At 50.3% G+C, this 25508-nt stretch overlaps 1 protein-coding gene across 2 annotated transcripts; it reads left to right on the top strand.

Annotated features, from left to right (window-relative positions):
- Positions 1-663: 663 nt before the first annotated feature.
- Positions 664-24822, top strand: LOC133082919 (interleukin-3 receptor subunit alpha-like). 2 transcript variants are annotated; one of them, XM_061179607.1, is made up of 12 exons: positions 664-978; positions 3362-3472; positions 11818-11930; positions 14332-14446; positions 15541-15673; positions 15761-15939; positions 18076-18194; positions 20647-20673; positions 22367-22487; positions 23121-23223; positions 24215-24296; positions 24591-24822. In XM_061179607.1, exons 2-12 carry the CDS (start codon positions 3397-3399, stop codon positions 24663-24665), a joined length of 1143 nt encoding a protein of 380 aa, XP_061035590.1. In that variant the 5' UTR covers positions 664-978; positions 3362-3396; the 3' UTR covers positions 24666-24822. The 2 variants fall into 2 exon arrangements, with proteins under 2 accessions (XP_061035590.1, XP_061035589.1); XM_061179606.1 differs by having other exon boundaries at positions 11788-11930.
- The last annotated feature ends 686 nt before the right edge of the window (positions 24823-25508 follow it).

Below are 25508 nucleotides of genomic sequence, written 5' to 3'. Positions count from 1 at the left end.
TGGCTGTGTCCTCCCTGTGTCCCTGTCTCCCGGGGGCCACCTTCTCATAAGGACAGCAGTCCCATGGGACATAGGGACCAGCCTGTTCCAGGTGGAGTCTGTGTTACCTTAATCCATTACACCTGTGACAGCCCTGCTTCTAAATAAATCGCGCTCTGAAGTCCAGGTGGATGTGCATTGGGGGTGGGGAGTAGACAGAAAACATTGGAGGAGACAAGAGGACCTGCCTCAAGGGAGAGGGTGGAGGGACGGGCACGTGGGGCTGGAGCTTGGGAGCAGTGACAGGCGGATGACAGGTGTAGGGCGAGGGCAAGGGATGCCCAGGAGGGCCCGGGTGAGGGAAGGTCACCTGGGAGCAGGTTGGTAGGGGCCAGGCTGAGAGCTGTGTGAGTCCCGTGCAGCCAGCGCATCGGGGGCCCGGGGTCACCTCCCGGTCCCCTTGGGCACGAGCGGTCATTCCAATGGGACCTCGAAGGAAGGGGGTCAGGGCCCCGGCCATTCATGCTGACGGGCTTTACCCACGACTCGGCTCCAGGAAACGGCCCCAGCCGGGGTGAATGGCGGGAAGCCATCAGGGTTGTGCCAAAGAGGAACCTACAAACAGAAGTGAGAACAGGAAAAGAAGACTTTGAAAGAAAGGGTGTTCCTTCCAGGAGAGCACAGAGCTGCAGTCGTGTTCCTGACCCCAGACTGTAATTCTGAGTCGAGGCGTGCGGAGGGCTCCTGGACCTGGTCACACCCTCAACACATTCTCCCCTCCTCCCCCGCTCACTGGGGTTTATTTTTTAGGGGTGGGGCTGCCCCCCGAGGCTATAAAAACACTGGTGAGAGAAAAAACAAGGTTTTTTCTCTTTGGGGAGGCTGCCTGCAGCACAGCCGAGAAGCAAGTGAGGAGAGCTCGGGGCCCACCCCCAGGCCAGCCGGACCAACACCAGGAGAGGCTGCCTCTCTCTGGCCAGACCGCGTTCTGCATCCCAGGTAAGACCCCGGGGCCGGGCTGAGGGGCAGAAGGCAGGCAGTTTCATCGACTGCTGTTCCTGGAGACTCAGTACTGACTGCCAGCCCCGGGGGCGGTGGGGGGGACCCCAGCATTTGAACGCAGCTCGTGGCAGCTGAGATGTGTCATCCGGGGCAACACACAATGGATTCAAAGCCTTTATGCCCGAGGAGGATGCTGAGTGTCTCACTGACCCCGGTTACAGGATCCGACGGCGGTGTCACCCGGTACTCAGCGGGACGCCCAGGGCGTCTTGACCACCTCTGTGTCCTGCGCCGGGTCTTAGGCATTGGCCGAATGGATGAACTGGACAGAGTGGCCTTCCCCGGACGAGAGGCTCCCCCTAACGACAGTGCCCCCAACTCTCGCAGGCTCCCATTTGCCCCCAGACCCAGGCAGGCGAGCTGCCGGGGTGCAGAGCCCCAAGGCCCCTTATCTCGCCCCTATCCTGCTGAGCCCAGCCCCATCCCCGGCCTCCGGGGGCTTGGCTCCGCCCAGGCGTGCCCCTTCCCTTCGCGATCTGGGGGCAGCAGGATACGACGATGACCCTCGTGCACTGTGGGTCTTCAAAGGACATGAGCTTCTCCGAGCGAGGAGGGATGCCTGTGGGTGGGCTCAGTGTCTCGAGGCTGGAGCCGTCTGTACCTGTGGGGCTCGGCTCACCTGAGCGGACGCCGGGAACAGACACCCACCCCTGCCTCGGCACCCACGGGGGCCTGTCTTCATCAAGGAAAGAGGAGCCCGAGGCCGTGCTCGTCCGATATTTGGTCACAATTCTGATCTTTTTCTCCCCGTGGATCTGTTGCTTGGGCCTTTCGTAAGCCCGGCATTAAACTGCTCTGGGTCGTGAGGCTCGGCTTGGAGGCACCCTCCTGAAGCTTTGTGCCCGATGCCTTGCCCTCCTCCCCCTAATCCCTTTATTACAAATGGATTGTTTGGCATCTGTCCTGGGATGCTTCCCCGTGATGGGCAGTTCTGGATCTGACCCGTGGCCTTGCCCTGGAAAGGGGTCTCTCGGGCTCTCCCCCATCCAGTTTAGCAAGAAGGACGCTGGGTGTCGGCTTCTGCTGTCAAATTTGTGTGAAAGTTGGCACTTTTGGGGGACCAGGTCAGTCCTGGGGAATCTTGTGGGAGCCCCAGACCTGGACAGGGGAGCAGGTGAGACCCCAGATGGATGGAGTCTGGGTTGGGTCTCATGATAGGGGTGCTAGACAGGCCCTGAATGAGGTAGGGTGCGTCTTGGGCCCCCTCCTCCATCCCAGCCAAGATGCTTCAGGTGGGATGGTGGGGAGTGGGGGTCAGGTCTTTGGGTGACCCTGACCGGCACAGAGAGCCTGCGGCCCTGCTGAGGGTGTGGCCCCCGAGGCAGCTGAGGGTCCAAGGCTCTGCTTGGGTGGCAGCCCCGGGCCGGCCTCCAGGCGCCAAGGGCATTTGCATGAGTGACTCAGGTGGGTGGGTGGGGAATGGGTGGGGTCCACGGGGAGACCCTGCCGCTGGGGCCCGGAAGGTGCAGAAGGTGGACCCCTGGGGGAGGGTCCAGGAGAGCCGGCCTGCAGAGGGGGGCTTCATGGGGACCTGGGGAACAACTCTGGCGGGAACGATGAGACAGCACGGGATTTAGTGACCGTAACTCGGTCTGTTCAGGAAACTCTGCGTTGTACTTCATGCTCTTAATTAAACTTCCTTCCACTGTTTTGTGAGCCCAGTGTTTCCTGGGGCTTCGTGGAGGGTGCTTTGGGTTCCGGGATGGGGCTGGAGCCAAGGGTGAGCTCAAACCCCCGGGCGGGAGCTTTTTACAGAGGCTGACACACACGCACACACACACACACGAATGCACACACACAGGCATGCAGGCATGCAGACACATGTGCAGACCTGCATACACGCAGGCACGCAGGTACACATGCAGACACAGACACACAGACCTGTGTAATGTGTGCACACGATACAGAGACACACGTATGCATACACAGCACACACAGAGACACATAGACACATGTGATGTGTGCACACATGCGTGCATATGCATATAGAGACATGCAGTGCACACAGATGCATATACAAGACGCAGAGATATACACACAGATACACACGTGCACACATGCATACACAGCGCAAGGCACATAAACACGAGTAATATGTGCACACACATGCATACACATTCACACAGGCATGCGGTATACACGGATGCATACACACTGCACACACATGCGCACATGCATATACACACTGCACACACATGCGCACATGCACGGGAGGCTCCCCTCCCGGAAGCAGCTCCCTGCCCTCTGAGCAAGACTCCCCCGGGGGGCTCAGCCCCCTCCCTGCAGCCACCTCATGCGGCCACTGTCTCTTCTCCTCCAGCTGGCGCCCACCCTCCTGTGGGAGCTGCCTTGGCCATGGCTTTCGTCTGGCTGGCGGTGTTCCTGGTGGCGTTCCTGGTGCCCGTCTCCGGCCTGCTGCCACCGGACCACGGTAGGAAAAGCCGGAGGAAAAGCCACGTGCTGTCTGTGGGTCCCTGGGGCTGTGTTGTTTTTCAGTGAAACTGTTTATGTTGGGGTCACGGTCGAGCCACTCGGCTGCCATAAGAGATAGTACAGACGCTTCCCATGTAGCCTTCCCCTCAGTCACCCCGGCGGGTTCATCTTGCAAAACTGGTACCTCACAGCCAGGATGTTCATCCTGATACGGTCAAGACACTACATCCAGAGCTCTTGGTGTAGCTAGGGCGCTGGGACCCATCAGTTTTCTTGGATTTATTATCACCCTTTCTCTGGGTCGGAAGCAGCCCGTGCAAACATTAGGGTGATGGGTTGAACTCTGTCCTCGCCAAATTCATGCGCTGAAGTCCTAACGAACAGAACCTGTCAATGGGAGTTATTTGGAAATAGGGTCTTTACAGACGTCCTTGAGTTAAGAGGAGGTCATGTGGGTGGATCCTCATCCAGAACAATGGGTGTCTTTATAAGGAGGGGAGATTTGGACCCAGGCACGGACACAGGGAGAAGCCAGGTGGTGATAGAGGAGAGATTGGGGTGATGCAGCCACAAGTGCAGGAACGCCTAGGACTGGGGCGGGGCAGCCCCCAGAAGCTGCAGAGATTCTCCAGCTGGAACGGATTCTCCCTCTGAGCCTCTGGGAGGAGCCAATCCTATAGCATCCTGGCCTCCGGGACTGGGAGGTACAAATCCAGGTGTCATAAGAGATGCGTCGTCTGGAGCTTGGACACGCAGATGAGCAAGGAGTAAGATGCGTTCGGGGCGACTCCATCCTGCTTTTCTCACGTTCGTCACGGAGACTTATGGGGGGTAGGGTGCAAACCAGGGTCTCCGTGGCGTCCAGGAAGTTCCCACCATCTTCAAGCATGATGGTGATGGATAGGGAACAATTCACGACCTGATAGTGAAGTTCGACAGCGACATTCGATAAGGAGGCGAAAAGACAGTGATGTAGGTTCTGAAGCTGCCGTGCTCACCTCTGACTGTCGGTGTCCGGCTGACTTCGGGTGACAGGTGTGGCCGGGAGAGAATATCCCAGGTGGGGCGGGGTGAGGAGCCAGTCTGCTGCTGGTGGAGAGCGCCCACCACCTTGCAGCAGAACCCCCAAGGGGAGCCACTCCCTCGGCCCCGGGGTGCGGAGAGTCTACGTTTCCTGGGCGCCCAACTCGGGGTGCAAAGACCGGGACGCTTACAGGAGTACAAGAGATACGGTGCCCTCCAGGCGGGCATGCTGCCTTGGGGAGGGTCTGCAGAGAAGCCCCTCCCATCAGGACTTCGCTGAGCGACCGGGGGACCCGGGACGGTGACCAAGGGGGTGATGTGCACCTCAGCCTCCCGTCTAGCTCGTACAACACGCACACGAGGAGCAGAGCTTCAGGCGACAGCAGCAGAGCCGGTACACCCGCTCCCCGTGGGTGCTGGGTGCTCGCGTCAGGCACGGCGCCCTGCGCTGCCGTGATGGCCACAGCGTTGCCTGACCGTGCGAAGTTCCTGCCTTCCTCAGAGAGCGGTGGAGTTCAGATGGGGTGTGCGTGCGTGTGTGTGTGTGTGTGTGTGGGGGGCATACGTATCATTCTTCTGGGGGCTGCTGGCTTACTCAGCTCAGGCTGCCTTAACAAAATACCATAGTCTGGAGGACTTAAGTGACATACATTTATTTATCCCAGTCCTGGGGACCAGACGTCTGAGGTCAAGGTGTCCCAGGGCCATGCTCCCTCCAGAGGCTCCCGGGGAGGGTCCTTTCCGCCTCTTCCAGCTTCTGGGGGCTCGAGGCGTCCCTGGGCTCGTGGCCGCCTCTCTCCTGTCTTCACAGGGGGTTCTCCCCGGGTGTGTCCCTGTACCCAAATTTCCCCTCTTAATAAGGACACCAGTCAGATTGGGTTAGGGCCACAGTATGGCAGCGGGACCTCATCTTAATTAATTACACCTGCACTCACCCTATTTCCAGCTAAGGTCCCATTCTGAGGTTAGGACTCCAGCATGATTTGGGGAGGGCTGGGGAAAGGACACAGTTCAGTCCATCCCCGGTGGCTCTGTTCCATGTACGGACCCCGGATTCTTACATAGGGATGGACCCGGGAGGCTCCATCATCTCCTTGGAGGAGTTCGTAGGAGGATCACACGGGAGTTTTTAGAGGTCTGAGCTAAAAGGACCACACGTTGCTTCTGTCCATTTCCTGGACTCCAAGTCAGTCACGTGGCCGCACCTGGTGACCAGAGGGGCCGGGAGATGCAGGAGGTCTGGGAGGGGAGGGGGCTTTCTCCACGTCTGAGGCTCCCACCCCAGCCTCCTGTCTTTGTCTGCCCCTCTTGTTCTGGGCTGAGGCCGCTGCCACCTTTGTGGCGACTCCAGGCCCATGGGTATTCTGGGGTCACTGACCACAGGCAGGAAGTCAGTAGCTTTCTAGGAGCCAAAAGCTGAAGGAAGCAGCGTGTTGTACAGTTCTAACATTTCCCCCCAAAGTGCCCTAAAACTACAACGTTGGTCAAAGCGCATTAGAGGGGCCACGGGTACAGGACACGGTGGAATAGAAGCGTTGAAACCAGACACCTTGTCTTGTTCGGATCATACAGAGAAGTGGTTAGTCTTTCCCTACTGAGTCGGAATTAGCGCCAGGATTTTCATAGATTCATCAGGGGAAGGACGTTTTCGTCCATGTCTAGTTTGCTGAGAGTTTTTAACCCCAAAGGGGTGTTAAACATTGTCAAGATGGTTTCCTGCTTCTATTGAGAAGATCACCAGTTTTCTGTTAAAGGGGCAAATTATAGTGATGGTTAAAATAACCTTGCATTCCTGGAGTAAATCCCTTGAGTCAGGAGGTGTTACCACTTTTATAGTTTACCTGATTTTACGTGCTAGTATTCTGTGAAGGAATTTGTGTCTAGGAGTATAAGGCGTATTGGGCTTTAGTTTACTTTTACTGTTTTGATTTTGGTGTCGGGATAACGCTGGCCTCGTAAAGTGAGTCAGAACGTGTTTCCCGCCTTTCCTCTGTTTTTGGAAAGTTTCTGCACGTTGTTACTATTTCTTTTTTAAATTGCTGGTGGAATTCAGCCGCAAAGCCATCTGTGCCCGATGCATTCTTTTGGGGAAGCTTTTTCATTATATATTCTATTCCTTTAATACTTACAGGGTTATTCAGATTTGCTACTTATGTCAGTACTGCTTATGTGTGTCTTTCAAGAAGCTGGTTCATGTCATACATTGTTGAAGGTATTGGCATAACTTTTGTTCAAATTACCCCCAATTCTTCTTTCAATGTCTTTCAGGATGTGTATCAGTGTCCCCTCTTTCATTCCTAAAATTGGTCTTTTTTTGTTTTTTTCTTGATCCAGTGTAGCGAGAGAGAGGTTTTTCAATTATATTGTCTCTTGTATAAAACCAGCTTTTGGTTTCCTTGACAGTCTATATAGTTTTTCCATTTTCTTTTTCACTGATTTTTTTTTGTTCCCTTTGTTTTTTTTAGGGATTTTGCTTTAGGTTTAATTTCTTTTCAGTTTAATTTGTTCTTCTTTCTCTAACGTCTTCATGTGGAAACTGATTCTTGAATTTAAACTCTTTATTCCTAACATAAACATTTAATGTTATAAATTTCCCTGTAAGCGTTGCTGTAGCTGCATCACACTTTTTTTTTTTTTTGCTTTCATTTTCATTCAGTTCAAAATATTTTCTACATTTCCTGTGATTTCTTCTAGGACGCACATGGTAATTTATCAGTATGTCATTTTGTTTGCAAATATCTGGTGTGTTCCAGATTTTAAAAGACTGATCTTGAATTTAATCAAGAGAGAATTGTAGTCAGAGAATATATACACAGTGAATGATTTAAACCTTTTTAAAAGGACTGACACTCCGCATGCCAGTACACGGTCTATTTTGAGACTCTTCTGTTTGTACTTGATAAAAACGTGCATGCTGGGATTTCCCTGGTGGTCCACTGGTTAGCACGCTGCACTTCCACTGCAGGGGACGCGGGTTCCAGCCCTGGTCAGGGAACTAAGATCCCACACGCCGTGCAGCTCGCCCCCCCCCAAAAAAAAAACAAAATAAAATGTGCACCCTGCTGTCATTGGTTAGAATGTCCCAACAATGTCAATTAGGTCAAATTGTTGATATTTTGTTCAAGTCCAGTATATCCCTCCCGTTTTCTGTCTATCTGTTCTATTAGAGAGGGGGGTGGTGCTTATGCCTCATGTATTTTGAAAATGACTCTTGTGAGCACATATATTAGGATGAATTGGCCACTTAATCACTTGAAATGGTCCCTTCTTACCCCTGGAAATAAAATCCTGGGATAAAATCCTAGGTTTTATGCAATTAGAGTTTGCATAAAATATGCTTTCCTATTATTGCCATTTAAACTATATTTAAAGTACCTTTCTTGCAGACAGCATACTGTGGGGTACTTTTAAAATCTAGTCTGACAAACTTTCCTTCTCACTGGAGTGTTTAGACCATTTGCATGCAATGAACTTATTAATATGATTGAGTTTAATTCTACCATTTTGCTATTTGTTTGCTGGGGTTTTTTTTTTTTTTTCAGTTTTCCTTTTTTTTTTTTTTTCGCCCCTCCTTTCCTGACTTCTTTTCAGTTACTTCTTTAGTGCTTTTTTTGTTTTTGTTTTTTTCTCTACCATTGGCTTTTGGGCTAGCCCTCTTTGTTCCATTGCTTGTGTGGTTCCTCTGGGATGATTAATTCATTACACACTATCTTCAGATAATGTTATTCTACTTCACATAGAACATAGGAATCTCTAAACAGTATACTTTTACTTCCTGCCTCATCCTTTATGCCACGTCACACATGTACTTCTACATCTCTATAAGCCCACAATACACAATACAATATTTTTCTTTTAAAGAATTCTCTTTTTAAAACATTAAAAAATGGGAAAGTTTTACATGTTTGCCTACATTTTTACTATTTCTGGTATGCTTTTGTTGCATCTCTGCTCACCTTGTTTCCACATTCCTTTGTGAGTTTCCGTCTGGTGATTTTTCCTTGAGCCAGAAAAGCCTTTGTTATTTTAACATTTCTTACAGACCTGCTCTTCTGGCAAAAAAACAAACAAATAAAAAAATACAAAAAAAAAACCTTTCACTTTTTGTTACTATAAAAAGTCTTTATATTTCACCTTCCATTTATTGCTAAGATATAGATTCTAGGTTGACCAGGATTTGTATTGTTTTCTTGCAGCATTTGGAGAAGTCGTTCTGTTATCTTCTGTCTCCCATTGTTTCTAAAGAGAAATCAGCAGAAATTCTTATCTTTGTTCTCTGATAGGTGCTGTGTCTTTTTTCCGTTGGTTTTTTAAGATTTTCTTGATACCACTTTTTAAAAAGGCATTTGAGGATGATGTGTCTTAGCGTTTGTGCTTGTTTATTTGTGTGCTTGTTGGTACGTGTGTGTCTGTGTATCCTAGGTAGGGTTTTTGAGCTTCCTGGCCCTGTAGGTTTATAATTTTCATTAAGTTAGGAAAATGTTTGGCCATAATTTCTTCAAGTATTTTTCTTTGGGGGCTTCAGCGTAGATCGTTTCTATTGTCTTCCAGTTCATCCAAGTGAATTTTTCCATCTCAGATGCTATATGTTCTACCTCTAAAAATCCTGTTTGGTTCTTCCTTTATATCTTCCATTCCTCACTGCATAGTGTTCATGTTTTCCTTCAAGTCTTCTAACATATTTATAATGGCTGTTTTAATGGACTTCTCTGTTAATTTCATCATCGGCCACTTAGGGGACGATTTCTATGACCTGATATTTCTTCTGGTCACAGCCAACACATTCCTGCTTCTCTGCGTGTCTAGTAATTTTTTATTGGGTGCTGGATATTGTGAAGGAGGGGTTGGTGAGGGTCTGCTTTGGTTGCCTTCTTTAAAGATGGTGAGTTTTGTTTCAGCAGGCCATTCCTTTATTGGTGGGTCGCCTTGTTTTGAAGCTTTTTCAAGGTGAGTCACCTTTAGTTTTTTCTCTCCAACAACAAAGGCATGACTTTTCTGGGGTCTTTACTGACTTCTCAGTGTTCAGCAAGGAATCTCCACCTTGTCCCGTTGGATTGTGAATGTTTCCCACCCCAAAATACACTCTCAGAATTGTTCGTCTTAGTTTTCAGAAAGTCTAAAAATAGTTGGTTTATATATTTGGCCCAGTTTCCTAGGGGCTTATGGTGAGAGATACATCTGAGACTACTTTATCATGACTGGAAGAGTATTTCCCACCATCTATAGTTTTTCAAAAGCTCTAGGGTTGAGAACACTATGCCCCTTTTCTTTCAGAATACCGGAGGGTCGCGAGTATATTGCAGTAAACACTCTTATGTGTATTTGCATTGATTTTGGTTCATTTTGTCTTTACAGATTTGCTTTTACTTTCTTCTTTCTGCATTAAAGTTCTTTTTTATTTGTGAGCACATCTGTAATTGGGTGGATGATGACCGCTCTAAAGGAGCATAGGTAGATTTTATGGAAAACATGGTGACAGAAAACTCCCTTGTTATGTTATTTAAACATATATGTACTTATTTACATAAATATATATAATTTTATATATGTACATTTCATATTAGATTATGAAGATTCTTTAAAAATTTTAATTTTAAAATAATTAAGGTTGTAAATAAAGTTATAAAAATTAAAAACAAACTAAAATGTAATAAGAATACACTAAAACTCATATTTTCTACTGCATCACTCATAGCTGCTTTAATGATATTTACTGTTGTTTTGGAAGAAGTGAATATAAATTCTGAGGCATAAGAATCCATTACAAATTACATTTTCACTTGTAAGAAATTTCCCGGGCTTCCCTGGTGGCGCAGTGGTTAAGAATCCGCCTGCCAATGCAGGGGACATGGGTTCGAGCCCTGGTCCGGGAAGATCCCACATGCCGCGGAGCAACTAAGCCTGTGCGCCACAACTTGAGCCTGCGCTCTAGAGCCCGCGAGCCACAAATACTGAGCCCCCGCACCTGGAGCCCATGCTCTGCAACAAGAGAAGCCACCAGGATGAGAAGCTGGCACACCGCACGAAGAGTAGCCCCCACTCACTGCAACTAGAGAAAGCCCACTCACAGCAACTGAAGACCCAATGCAGCCAAAAAATAAATAAAATTAAAAAAAAAAAAAAAAAAAAAAAAAGAAATTTCCCTAGGGAAGTTGTTTTTTAAGGAATACATTATCCTTATAGGTTGGGAGGCCGTAATGCCAGAAACCAAGATAGTCATAGGGTTTGGTCTTGCTTGTCAAACGAAGGTTGTTGAGCCTGAGAAGTGGTCACAGTGCTTGCGGTTTATAAACAGTCATTTCTGCGAAATCCTCTCGATGAGGGGTCACAGGTAACAGCTGAAGAAATGTCTGATGGACCTTTACAGCTTTGAGCTGTTGGCCCTATGTGCATTCTTCATGAAGCAAGTCACTGATAAGACACGTGGAATCCTTTGGTCTGCAAACTCTTGACCTCCGTCCCCACTGACAGCATCATACGAATATATATGTGCTTTGATTGCACTTCAAAATGTATTTAGATGTATGCATTTTGGGTGATTTTCCAAGAAGATGAGAATTCCTCTGGCACTCTGTGTAAGAACATAAATATCATTGTGTAATGATCATGTCTCCTACTTTATGAAAATATATATTCCATTATATATACTTGTATGTAAGTTTATATATTTTTATATATTACGTCGCATATATGCATGGTATATATTACATTAAAATTTATATATTTTTAATATATCACATTAAAATTTCTTTTTTTTTTTTTTAAGATTTTTTGATGTGGACCACTTTTAAAGTCTTTATTGAATTTGTTACAATACTTCTTCTGTTTTATGTTTTGGTTTTTTGGCCCCGAGGCATGTGGCATCTCAGCTCCCCAACCAGGGATCGAACCCACACCCCCCGCATTGGAAGGCAAAGTCTTAACCACGGGACCGCCAGGGAAGTCCCTACGTTAAAATTTCTATTGCAACTTGCAAAGCATTCTGAAATCTCAGTCTGTAGAGCAGACACTGAGCCAACTCTCTAAGCCTGAATTGGTTTTCAGTGAAAACGGCCTTCTTTGACATACGTGGTTAAGAAAGGTACATTTCACATCAACGCGGACGGCAGAAGTGATCTGCTTTTCTGACTTTCTTCCCCCATTGTTGGGAGGGTGAGCTGGTGAGATCACTAAGGTACTACAGATTCGGGGCCTCTGCCTGCTCCAGGCAACCACTTCTCCGTGTGGAACTCAACTTTCCAAGGGGTAACTGAGTAGGACAAAGTTTAAGCGTTGTGTGACTCTCTCCAGACTCTTACCCTATGGACATTTCCGATCCAGACCCACCGATTAAGAACCTAAGGATGGAGCCAGAAAGAAAAAGATTGACCTGGGACCTCCATGGAAACGTTTCCGAAATTATGTGTTTCATCAATTCAAAAGCTTTCACTAAGGTAAACCGTCTTCCCTGTACTTAGCATCACAGAGACACGGGTTCTACACCTGGGCTCAGCTGTGGAATGTGGGGTCCTTTACGGGCACTGCGGCTTGGGACTCCTGATCTGTAAGACATCCAGAGTGGTACCCACCGGACAGGGTTGGTGAGGAAATGGGCTGAGATACTGCGGGTAGAGAACCAAGCCCAGTTGAAAGTGAGACCTCGGGAGACACTGTTCCCCTCCAACACCCCCTGCCCCCCACTCAACCCCCTCCTGTATCAGAGGGTTCGGAGGGCGTGAGATCTGTGACACATCTCATGGGCATGCCGTGGTGGGAATTCCAACCGTTGAGCATGCTTCATGAGAAGGACGCACCTGTCAGCGTCCTTGGGAAGAACACTGGTTCCCTCAAATTACTCTCGACTGAGTACAATCCAAATCACACCCCATGTTAGTCGCTGGGGCTGCTGCTGTAACAAAGCACCACACACGGGGCGGCTTAAACAACAGACATGTATGTCTCCCAGTCCTGGAGGCTGGAGTCTGAGATCCAGGTGTGGGCAGGGCTGGTTCCTCCCGAGGCCTCTCTCCTGGGCGTGTAGACAGCCCTCTCCTCCCTGTGTCCTCACGTGGTCGTCCCTCTGTGTGTGTCTGTGTCCTGATCTCCTCTTCTTATAAGGACAGCAGTCCTATGGGATCAGAACCCACCCTAATGACCTCATTTTACTTTCATCCCCTCTTTAAAGACCCCAACTCCAAATACAGTTCCATTAAGGGTTTGGATTTCAATATATGAGGTTTTTTTTGGGGGGGGGTAGGGCACAATCCAGTTCATGACAAACCCCTAAGGGATTTTAATGGAGCTTGGCCAGTTGACCCTAAACTCTATCTGCAAGAACAAATGTTGCAGAAGATCCAAGAAATTTTGATAAGGAAGGCTAGCGATTAAGAACTTGCCCTCCCAAGTATCAAAATGTACTAAGAAGCTACCATCGTCCAAAGAGAGGTACTGGCCTGAGAGGGGTGGGGTGGATTAAAGGAACACAACAATCCAAAAACAGAAACAGGCATTTGGGGGAATTTTCTACATCATTAAGAAAATAGTTCCAATCAGTGGAGAAATGACAGTCTATAGAATAAACGGTACTCGCCCAGTTTCCAGAAGGGACTAAAATTGAGGACTTCCCTGGTGGTCCAGTGAGTAAGGCTCCTTGCTCTTAATGCCGGTGGCCCGGGTTTGATCCCTGGTCGGGGAACTAGATCCCACATGCCGCAACTAAAGATCCCTCACACCGCAACGAAGATCCCACGTGCCTCAACTAAGACCCGGCGCAGCCAGAATAAATAAATAAATAGGACTAAAATTAAGTTGGATGATTCCTTCACACACTACATCAATAGAAATCAAATATATTAAATATATATTTAAATGAATGTATATTAAATATCAAGCTATTTTTCTAACGGCTCAAGTAGAAGCCAGTATAGCGGACAATTTCAAAATATGGGACCCTCTTGAGATTCCCTCGTACGCTGTATCTGCATCCTTGGGTGGTGGTGGCCACAGTTTGCTCCCTTGAGGACAAGGACCACTCAATTCTCAAGCCTTCATTTGCTTCTCAAATTTTCCTGCCTCTTTTCTGTTTTCTTTTTCAACTGTTTTTTAAAGCAATACCTGCACAGAGTTTAAAGAGGAAAATAGTTGTACAGGGTTCGTTATGACAAAATAGCAACTTTTCAGTGAGACATCACTTTTGACCTTTTTACACCTGATGCTGTTGTTCTAGACCTCTGCATCTCTATAGAACACAAATTCTTGATTCGTTCAGTTTAGCCAAAATGTGTTGATTTTTCTCCTAAGGGACGGGAGGTTTCACTCTCTATTTCCTCCCCCCAACTCACCTCCCCAGCAGTTGCCATCCTTGGCTTACACTCTCGCCTCTCTCGACAAATATTCAGTTTATTATAACCATATACACACTATTCACACCTGAGCCATGTGGTTAATGGGGATTTTTCTTTCCTTTCTTACACAAATGTTTGTTTCTCCTGAATTTAATAATTTCCGTTTCCTTAAGGTTTTATCTGTTTGCCCGGTTTGTCCATCACTACTTTACCATCCCATTCTTGGCCAAATGGCTAAACGTCTTCTCAAAATATCAAGGCATTCTGCCAACTCTGTCTTAGAACCTTCTAGGATATTTTTTCCTTTTGGTGAGTGATTTCCTCATTTTCATCTCCCTCTCTCTCTCTCTCTCTCTCTGCATGAATACTGAGATTCCGGCTTTGGATGTTGAGGAAAACTAAAGAAAACCTATCGTTTTCTTTCTTTCTTTCTTTTTTTTTTTTCAATCTAAAGTCTCAGTGTTTTCTTAGTTCTCCCCTAATTATGAACAGATTGCTGTGTCTCTCTCAGGCACGGAAAAGCACGTATTGCAGTATTGCTGACTTGTCATGCCAACCGACAAACTACAGCATCAGGGTGACCAAAGGTCAGCCGTTCTCCACGTGGATTCAGTATCCTAGTCAAGGTGAGGGGGAGATGCTCTTTCGGGGTTTCCTTTGCTTTCAATCATCCGTTAGTGCTCTGAATACCAAAATAATGCCTTTTACCTTGGATGGGTCTCCAGGGACATAGCTTCGTGGAAAAAAGGCCATCTCGGAGGGTCTCATGCAATTTTGTGCACGGCACCTGCCTGAATGAACAGAACTGTAGAAACATAGAGCAGTTTTTTTGTTGTTGTTGTTTTTGTGTTTTTCGGTTTTTGCTTTTTTGTAGTTTGAGAACAGAGTTTTATCATTTTCCTCATGCCAAGCAAACAAATTGATCCCATATACAGTTTGGACAAAGAGAACACCAATAGCAAGTCTGAACATTTCTTGCGCTCTTTGTCAGGAAGTTGTAATATCACGAAACTGTGCTCTTCTGAGAATGGGAAAACGAGGAAGATAAACTCTGGTTCCAAATTGTTGGAAATGCAGTTTATGTTGTTGGATTTTTCTTTTCCCCTTTCATTAAAAAAAAAAAAAAGTCTTTCACGACTCTAGCTGATCCAGGTTTCACCCACAATATGTTACTTCTTAAAAATAGGGTTCTGATGGCAACGGACTTTAGCTGAGGAGTAGGCAAAGAGAAAGGTAATAAGAGAAAGAGAGTTCCTGAAGGACCGTTGGGCGTTTCTTAGGGTTAGGGTTAGGTGGGCAGGGCTGGGGATGGGAGGCGTCCGGTGAGGGTACATAGGGCCACGGCGGGGGGGGGCGGGCCACGGGCGGGGAGCCTTGCAGGGACGGGAGTTGTTACCATTGCAGAAATGGTAAGCTCTACACGGATGTCTCTATTATTTCTTAGAACCGCGTGAGAATTCACAAGGATCGCTAAAAAGGGACTCACTTTAAAACAATTTTTAAAAAAATTTTATTGACGTAGAGTTGATTTACAGCGTTGTGTTAATTTCTGCTGTCCAGCAAAGTGACTCAGTTATACATAAATATTCTTTTTCATATTCTTTTCCATGATGGTTTATCCCAGGATATTGAATATAGTTCCCTGGGCTCTACAGTAGGACCTTGGTGTTTATGCGGGACTCAGTTTTGTTTTTTTTTTCCCTCTTCTTTGCAAGCCCAGAAGGGAATCCCAGGGCGGCTGCAGAAAACCTGACCTGCTGGGTTCACGACGTGGATTTCCTGACGTGCAGCTGGGCGGTGGGCCGGGAGGCCCCGAGGGACGTGCAGTACGGTCTCTACCTGGAGAACCTAGAGTAGGTGTGACCTTGGGCTCGCTGGGGCTCCCCCGGGCTGGAGCGGGGGCTTCAGGGCCGCTCGTGACCCAGCCCCCCTCCTTACAGCTCCTATGAGAAGTGGCCGTGCTCCCAGTACACAGCAGATGAGCAAGGGACAAACGTCCAGTGCCGTTTTCACAACATCTCTGTGTTATCCAAGGATCAAACCCGTTTCCTGGTGAATGGCACCAGCAGTGGCTCCAAAATCCCCTGCTCTGAAACGAGCGATAAATTAGCCAAAATCGGTGAGTAGGAAAACGTGCCACCTTCTTCGTGTGCCGCACTTGGGTCAAAGATGCCGCTTGCTGTCCTGCAACCGAATACCCCAGGCTGGGGGCTTAGAGAGCACACTCGTCTCCCACAGTCCGGGGGGCTGGGAGTCGGAGATCGCGGCGTGGGCACCTCAGTTCCTGGCCAGGCCCTCTTCCTGGCTTGCGGGTGGCTCCGTGTTTGCTGTGTCCTCACACAGTGGAGAGCGAGCTCTGGTGCCTCTTTCCCCCGCTTCTTTTTTATTCTTATTTCTTATTGGGGTAGAGTTGTTTTACAATGTTGTGTTAGTTTCTACTGTGCCGCGAAGTGAGGTGGAGTTTCCTGTGCTGTAGGGCAGGTTCTCATTAGGTATCTATGTTACACATCTTAGTGTACGTATGTCCGTCCCAATCTCCCGATTCATCCCACACCCCCTTGCTCTGATTATAAGGGTACTGATCCCATCATGGGGGCCTCACCTTCAGGACCTCATCTAACCCCGATTATGTCCCAAAGGCCCTGCCTCCAAAACCGTCCCACTGGGCGTCAGGGCTTCCGCGCGTTAATCTGGGGAGACACAGACACCTAGCTCATAGCAGCTGCTCTGTGTTCCCTGGACCTAAGGAAGCATTTCCAGAACGCACCTCGCAGGTGGCTCTGTGCCCCCCGTCCACCGAGGACAGCTGCACCTTGAGGCTGGGGGTCTCACGCGGGTCGCCCCTCTCCAGGCCCTGTGTTCAGAAATAGCTCAAAAATAGTTGTTCTTTTTCTTTGAATCTTTCGACTGCAGGTTTTCAGAACACAAAACCCATCTTAGCAAAGCTCTGTCAATATTTTTTTCCTTTACATTAGACACCCCCCTGTCCCCCAAATTATGACAGCTTCAAGCCCCATGAAACCTGGCCTCTCGCCATCCTGGCTGGTCCACGTGTAGCAGGGAAGCACGAGCGGAGAGGTGGGTGCAAAAGGGGAGAAGATGGGGGCCTCCGGTTCGGAAGCGGGATGGGGCTCCTGCCTCTGTGGTGTCTCCCCCCGGCCCGGAAGCAACCTCACTCTGATGCCGCGTCCCTCACACACCACGCCCCTGGGCCAGTGCAGCCCGACACGTGTGGCCCCGCCCGCGACTCAGCACCTGTGCTGCGGCCCCAGCCCTGCTGTCCACGCGGGGAGTCCACGGCCTGGTTCCCAGCAGGGGTGGCGGGGTGATGCCAGCCCCGTGGCAGTGGGATGGAGGTGGCAGGCTTGAGCGCACATCAGGGGGGGACCCGGGACTGGGGACCACCCCATGGTGAGCCTGGGCTTCCTGCCAGGGGTCCAGGTGGGATGCTGAGGAGACAGCGATGGGGTCCTGGCGGGGGGGTCAGACCTGTAGACCTAGACGTGGTCCCGCAGGAAACTGATGGAGCCGGAATCAGGGACGCAGAGCACCCCAGGGAGGGCAAAGGGCGGAGCCCTGGGACAGCCCACAGGGGGGCAGGAGGGTCCTGGAGGAGCTGGGTCCCACGCTGCGGGGGGCAGCGGTGGTTCTGGGGCAGGTGAGAAGAAAGCAGGGGATGTGACCCGGTCAGAGCCCAAGGCTGGGGCAGAAGATTCCGGGTGAACTTTTGGGAGTGGAATTGGCGGCCAAGGCCATGGGGGCAGGACCGGCCCCGGGCAGCTCGCGGAGGGGGCCCGGCTGCCCTGGAGGCGGGGTCTGAGCAGAGCCGATTGGTCCAGTGGGCAGGAGGGAGGGACCTTGCAGCTGGGCCGCGCTTTGCTCCCCCTGCTGGAGAAGCGTAGCCCCAGGGGCTGGAATCGCCAAGAGGGAAGAGAACAGGGCTGCTCTGAGGGGTGTCCCTGCACAGACGAGAGGAAAGCTTTGCAAGGGCCTCCGAGTGGGTGAGGGGTCCCCCCGGGCCAGTGTCTGAGAGCTGGTCCCCAGGCTCAGTGACCCTAATCATCCCAACAGTTTTCTCTCACTTGTCTCTGTCTCTTGATACTTTTTGGCCACTTTTTAACCTCGGAATGACATTTTTCTCTCTTTTTCTCCCCTGAGTTTGTAGGAGGCCTGTTTTAAAAGTATCTCCGGGGGGGGGGGGTGGAAATTCTTTTTTGATGTGCTTTACTCATAAAAGTGGTTTTTTCTCCCCTAGAGGTATTAGCTGCTCCCAACATCACTAGCAGGTGGTGTAACCAAAGCTACTCGTTCATGCAATGGCAAGTGAGGAGTCACCTTAACGATGACCTCAAGTATGAACTTCAGATGCAGAAGGTAAACGGTTTCCTGGGTGGGCATCTCTTATACTCTTACACCCCCCTGGACTCTGGGGCTTTGGGGGTAGGTGAAACATGCAAAGAAAAAAAAAGAGGAACTGTAAAATAAATGAGCTTTAGCAAAACTGAAAGTGTTTGGCCGTTTGAATGACACCGCTGACATTGGAAAGGAAGTCAGAATATGGAAGGAAATGCTTGCATACTTTCCGTCAGGTTTGGGGTAGAGGAGGGACGTTTACCTGTCAACACTCAGAAGACAAACAACCCTACAGAAAAAGAGCAAAAGGTTGAAAGAGCCACTTGGTGCAACTCTGACCGTATGTCACAGAGCCTGCAATTCCCCTGCGAGAAATGAAACCAGTAGCCCCCCAAAGATGGGACCTAAGTGTTTGTAGCACCTACGTGTATAATGGTCCCCAAACAGGACACAACCCTAGGGAGGGGATGAACAAAATATAGCCACACAGTGGAATCCTATCCGCCAAGAACTGGAGGGTCCCGTGTGTATGTTTAAAAGTGTTATAAAAGAAACGATTTACACAGGAAAATTCAGGATGCTCTGTAGGGACAGATCTGAGGGCTGGGGCAGGGGTGCAGGGAGGAGGGCATGGAGGAGAAGCTGGAGGGAATTTGGGGGTGATGGACACATTTCCTGTATTGTGCTGGTTTCATGCACATGTTTGCCAAAGTCAGCAGATTATATGCTCTGCAGGTGTGCTTTGCTGTATGCAAACCACACCTGGATAAAGCTACTATTAAAAAAATATGCTGGAGATCACCGGTATTCTATACTCAATGACTGACATAGTTATTGACTATGTTTATTTTTCTGTGCATGTTAACGTTTATTTATACTTTACACTCAACTTTTTCATAAGCCTAAGACTGCTCAAAAAAATGGAGTCAATAGATTAAATAGATTATTTAATCTAAATAGTCAATAGATTAAAAAAAAAAGGACCAGCTATTTTTGAGCTAGGTGGTATTTTGTACTTAATTGTCTACTTGTAATTATTTATTGTTTATTTATTTATACTCAATAATCGCTTGTACACATTTTTTCTTTTTTTAATTTATTTTATTGAAGTATAGTTGATTTACTCTGTTGTGTTAATTTCTGCTATACAGCAAAGTGATTCAGTTATACCCATATATACATTCTTTTTCATGTTCTTTTCCATGATGGTTTATCACGGGATATTGAATAGAGTTCCCTGTGCTACACAGTAGGACCTTGCTGTTTCCTCAATTTTTCTATAAACCCAAAACTATTCAAAAAAATCTATTAATTAAAAAAAGACCGAGCACTTTGAGTCTATCAGTGTTTTATACTCAATTATATACTTACATTTATTACATTTATTTATTATCTATGTTCCATTACTGCTCATACGCAATTTTTCCACAACCTTAAAACTACTCAAAAAATCTATTAATTTAAAAGACCAAATATTTTTGCACTAATCAGCATTTTATACTCAATTATTTACTTATATTTATCTTTTATGTGTGTTTACCTATTTGTGTATATTTATACTCATGTTCTGATTATTTCATACTCAACTTTTCTAAAACTGCTGAAAAAATTAGTCCATAAATGAAACGAAAATGAGTATTTTTGAGCTCATTGGTATTTTTATACTCAATTATTTACTTATATTTATTCATTATGTCAATGTATTTATATACATATTACTTATACTCAATTACTGCTTATATTCAAGTTTTCTGTAAACCCAAAACCACTCAAAAAAAGTCAAGTCTATTGATTAAAAAGACCAAATATTTTTGAGGTAGTTGGTATTTTATACTCTACGATTTACTTACATTTCCTATTATTCTCTCCTGATTTATGTATTATATTTATTATTTAGACTCAACTAGCGTATGGTCAATTTTTCTGTTAACCAAAACGGCTCAAAAAAATCAAGTCTATCAATTTAATTTTTTTAATAAAAGACCAGGTACTTAAAAGAAATTTTTTTAAAAATTGAAACATAGTTGATTTACAATGTTGTGTTAGTTTCAGGTCACAGCAAAGTGATTTAGTTATATACACATATTAACTGTATATATTCCGTGTTTATATATATATACATATATATTGCAGATCCTTTTCCATTAGAGGTCATTACAAGACAGTGAGTAGAGTTCCCTGTGCTCTACAGTAGGTCCTTGTTGCTTATCGATTTTATATATATAGTCGTGTGTGTCTGTTAATCCCAAACTCCTAATTTATCCCTCCCCCAGGTACTTTTTAGTTCATCGATATGTTATACTCAGTTACCTCTATTTATTATTTTTGTGTAAAGAAGTATTCTATTTATTATTTCTACTCAATGACTGATTATTTTATCCTTGATTTTTCTGTAAACCTGAAGATGCTCTGACAAATGAGGGCCCTTCTTGGGGATGGGGTCAGGCACCCATGCTCTGCTTGTCTCTTACAGGGTATGGAGCTCGCCTACAAACAGGAGGTGGGTGTCCCCCGCCCCCGCCCCAATCTGCCACCCCAAGTGCAGGCTCCTTATGTCTATTACCGTCCAGCGACTCTGAGATGAAGCTCCCCGGTCCGTAGACCAGACGCCATCACCTGCCTGGTGCTGCCCTAAAGGTCCACCCCCCGGCCCCCAAATCCCTCAGGATTCGGTGGGAGTGTCCCGTGCCCTAATTCCCTAACTAACTGCCTCTAACCTGCAAAGGCAGCTGCTCCCACACCGTAACTACCGGCCACAGACCCCATGCCCCCCGTCTCTCCTTTGTCTCTGTCTGTCTCTGTCTCTGCCTCTTCCTCCCGTCTCTGCCTCTGTCTTCTCGGGGCTTCTCCTCTGTGTCTGTGTCTCTCCTCTTCTGTGTCTTAGAAGGACCCTGTCATTGGATGTAGGGCCACCTTCATCCAGGAGGACCACATCTCAGACCCTTCACTTCACGGCTGCAAAGACCCTTTGTCCATGTAAGATCCCATTCACGGGTACCAGCTGTTAGAATATGAACTTATCTATTGTTTTAGGGGATACGATTCAAATCAATACTAGATATATGTGTGTGTGTATATACAGAGGACCACACAGTGTGTGCAACAGACTTTCATTCTCCCCCAGTCCTGGGGACCAGACGTCTGAGTGAGATAAAAGTGTCCCAGGGCTGAGTTCCCTCCGGAGGCTCCAGAGAGGGTCCTTCCGGCCTCTTCCAGCTTCTCTGGGCCTGTGGCTGCATCCCTCCCGTCTCTGCCTCTGTCTTCCCGGGGCTTCTCCTCTGTGTATGTGTCTCTCCTCTTCTGTCTTTTAGAAGGACCCTGTCATTGGATGTAGGGCCACCCTCCTCCAGGAGGACCTCAAGCATCTTGACATGATTCATCACATCTGCAAAGACCCTGTTTCCAAATAAGGTCCCAGGTTCCGGGGGGACGAATCTTCTTGGGGGGACCCCACTGAACGTTCTACAGACTCCATTCACTGCCTGACACCCGAGATGCCACCACTCTTCTTGACCTCACCAGCGACGGCCACCACGACCACTGACCTTCTAGTGATTAGAAAGAATATTTTTGTTTGGATGCCAAGAGCCTGGGCTGAGACGCAAAGGGAGCTTGAGGTTCCGGGCCCCTCTGAGCACCAGGCATCTTCTTGTCTCCCAAGGGGGGCTGGCCGGGCTCTCTCTTGGGGGGCTGTCTTAGTTCCCTGGGGCGGCCGTAAAAACGACCCCAGACTGGGTGACTGAGAACCACAGACATTCACCCTCCCCCAGTTCTGGAGACCAGAAGTCTGAGGTCAAGGTGTCCCAGGGCCGCGCTCCCTCCAGAGGCTCCCGGGGAGGGTCATTCCTGCCTCTTCCAGCTTCCGGGGGCTCCAGGCATCCCCGGGCTTGTGGCCGTATCCCTTCCATATCCACAAGGCGTCTCCCTGTGTGTATGCATGTGTCTGTCTCCGAGTTTCCCCTCTTTATAAGGACACCAGTCATAGTGGCTTGGGATCCACTGTACCCTATCCGACCTCCTAACTCATCACATCTGCATCAACCCTATTTCCAAATAAAGCCGCCTTCTGAGACGCTGAGGGTTAGGACCCCAACACGTGAATGTGAGGAGGACCCACTCAACCCCTTGAAGGCCCCATTCTTCCGCCACCGACTGGGAACGTACTTTCCCCTCTACTTCCTTTTAAACTGCAGATCTATAAAGCCTTCTTGGAGCTGAGCAATCCTGGGACCTACACGGTGCGAGTAAGAGCCAGGGATGCCACGTTTTCCCATTACAAACCTTGGGGCCCGTGGAGTGTCCCCCAACACTTCGGTGAGTGCGAGGGTCCCTCCTACCTCTTCCAGCTTCTGGGGGCTCCAGACGTCCCTGGGCTTGTGGCCGCCTCCCTCCCATCTCTGATGGACTCTGTGTGTCCAAGCTGTTCCATGGAGCTGCGCTGGGCGCCTGGAGACGGCTATTGCCAACACGCTGAGTTACAAGACAAACCTTTTAATGCAGTTTTTTTTTAAAAAAATCGAAATTGAGGCGAAAAATCCATGATATTTAATCCATATATTAAATTCAAGAACGAAGGCAGCGCGCACCCAGGACGCAGCGCGGCAGGGAAAGAGGGAGGTGGGGAGCAGACCAACCTCGGCCCGGCCCCTCCCGATGGGCGTGGCTGACCCCCCCCCACCCCCGGCCCGCGACCCGAAGCGATCCGAGGGGTCGGCGCTACCAGCCCCCAACTCCAAGTGTCGGTCGGTGGTCGGGGGGCATCGGGATTCTGGCGACTTGGGAGGGATTCCCGCGGGGTCCGGCCCGGCGCGCAGGTGACCGCTGTCCCCAGGTGGACGGCGCTCCTGGACGCGCCCCCCGCCCCCCAGTGCCGGCCACCTCCTCCCCAAGCCCCCGGGGAGGTGCCGACCCCGGACCTCCCCGACGCGTGCCGCCCCTCTTCCCTAGTGTGTGAGGACGAGGAGGGCGCGCGCCTCCCCGTCTGGCTGACGTCTTTGCTGATCGCGCTGGGGACGCTGCTCGCTATGGGGTTCGTGCTCCTGTTTTGCAGGTGAGCCCGCGGGCCCCTGGTTTGCGCGGTCGTTTTCTGGAGCGCGATTCGCAGGCCACGCAGCCCGCCCCGCCCCGTGCGCCCGTGCCCGTGCGTCTGGGCTGCGGGACGCGACCCCGCCGGTTGCAGGCCACCGCCCCTCGTCGCCCCAGCGGTCTTTTCCCAACCAGACCCTGGTTTCTGCCATCTGGTCCCTGCCGCCCGCGGAACCCAAGGAGCCGGGTCCCCCGTGCAGCACCCTGCGGGCCCCTCCCTCCCCAGCACCTGTGCGGGGGTCTGCAGTCAGACTGCCCTGCTGGGCCCCACATGCCCGCGCTGTTCGCTCCCTCACACCTCACCCCGACGCCCCCCCGCCCCCCGCCACCTCCGGACGGGGCTGCGGGACCCCTCCCCAGCCCGGCAGGCAGCAGGCGGGCGGCAGCGTCAACCCGGCCGGTTGCGGTCCCTTCCACAGGCCTGCGCGCTGGGCCGAAAGGGTGCGCCCGGCACAGGCCCCGCCCAGGCCGGCTCCCCCCCACCCGCCCCGCCCCGCCCCGCCCCGCCCCGCCCGCCTCACCCCCCAGCGCGGAGCGCCAGCTCCTGCCTCGTCTGTCTGCTGGCTTCACGCCCACTTCTCCCAGCCGCTTCAGGCTGAGCCGCCCCGCTCAGGGGCTTGGTTTGGGAGTGGATGGGACACCGCCCCAGGGAGGGGACCACCGGCTCCGCTCGGAGGCTGTGGGGAGGGGGAGGTTGCCATGGTGATAGGATGGGGTCTCGGGAGAGGTGCCGTGGAGGGTGCGGTGCAGCTGACCGAGCAGATGCAGCTCTGCTAGGGCTCCGCTTTCTCATTCCCGCACGTCTCCGTACTGGGGGAGGGGAACAGGGACCCCTCCCAAGGGAGGCTGGAGTCCTACTGCATCGGGGCCTCACTGGGGTCCTCTAGTGGACGCCGCGTCTCCCCTGCGCCGGTGGGTGCGGGTTTCAGAACAGGTGTCTCTCTCTCTCCTCCGAGGTTCTCGGTGATGCAGAAGCTGTTCCCTCCCATCCCTCACATGAAAGACCATATCAACTGCAAACTTCAGAACGGAAGGACGGTACGTGGTGGCTCCCGCGGGGGACAGATCTGGGGCCAGGTGCCCGCAGCCCCGCCCAGGGAGCAGGGCACTGCTGGCCCTGGAGGGTGGCCTGGGAACGTGATGGGCAGGGGAGGAGCTGTCTCCAGTCCTGTGACACGGGCGGTCACCCCGAGGGGCGGGTCCGGGAGCCCGTGGGGAGCCCCCCCCCCCCGGCCGCGGTGTGTTCTGTGCTGGCCCTGCCCCCGTGGCTTTCCAGGGTGCACTCGCCCCCCCCGTGGCTCTGCCACTCACCTCGACTCCCTCACCCCGCAGATGACCTGGGACCCTGACCAAGACAGCCAGGAGGAGTGTCCAGTGGCCGAGGTGCAGGTTCTGGGGGAAACATGAAGCTGGTGCAGAGGCCCCGCTTTCCGCCAGGCGGAGGGCGCACAGCCTGGTCATGGCTGGTCATGGACGTTTCAAGCAGGGTCAGGGATGGGAAAGCCCAGTGCAATTGACACGGGGTCGCCTCGAGGAAGAAAGAACAAAACATGTGTTGGGCTCATGTCTCGAATAGAGGGCTTTTTTCCTCATCCGTGGCCCCCGGAAGTGGGGGCCACCCCCCAACGCCACTGAGACCCACTTTCCAGCCTCCTGGACTTGGCTGGTGCTCTCCTGTCCACTGGGTTTGCTCCTTCCCAAGTCCGTGAAGGGTCCCTGCCTGCTTGGTTTCTCTATCCTTAACTGAACTTCGTTTTCTTGCTGCATTTCCCCTTTGTAAGCCCCTTAGATCACTTGCGTGACAACGCGGGGCCAGGGGGGTGGTGTCTACATCCCTCCCCTGGCTACGTGTGCGACCCCAGGGAAGGCACACGGGAGACAGGCGTCAAAGCGGCAGGAAAGGGGGTGTCAGGGCAGCGGGGGCAGGCAGGCGCAGAGGAGCGGCCCTGCGTCCAGACGTGGTCGTGGTGGGCAGTGAAGACACCCACCTGTACGCCCACGGAAAAGGACGCCCAAGTGCACAGCCTGGCCCACGGGAACCCGAGTCTCCAAGAGGCAAGGCTTTCCTGGAGGACCTCTAATTTCGTTCCTTTGTTTACACGCTTAACATGTCAAGCTCTGTAGGAAAGAATTCACCCCAGACGGCAGGTGCAGACTTGCTAGCTCTGAGGAAGGCACCCCTGCAGAGCCTGCAGGATGGCGCACGGTCGATGGCCCTCAATGCACACAGGTGGAAGCGTGTCCCAGTTC

This window comes from Eubalaena glacialis, chromosome Y (assembly GCF_028564815.1).
Source record: "Eubalaena glacialis isolate mEubGla1 chromosome Y, mEubGla1.1.hap2.+ XY, whole genome shotgun sequence".
Taxonomy (NCBI): domain Eukaryota; kingdom Metazoa; phylum Chordata; class Mammalia; order Artiodactyla; family Balaenidae; genus Eubalaena; species Eubalaena glacialis.
This window is presented reverse-complemented; position numbering and strand designations above follow the sequence as displayed.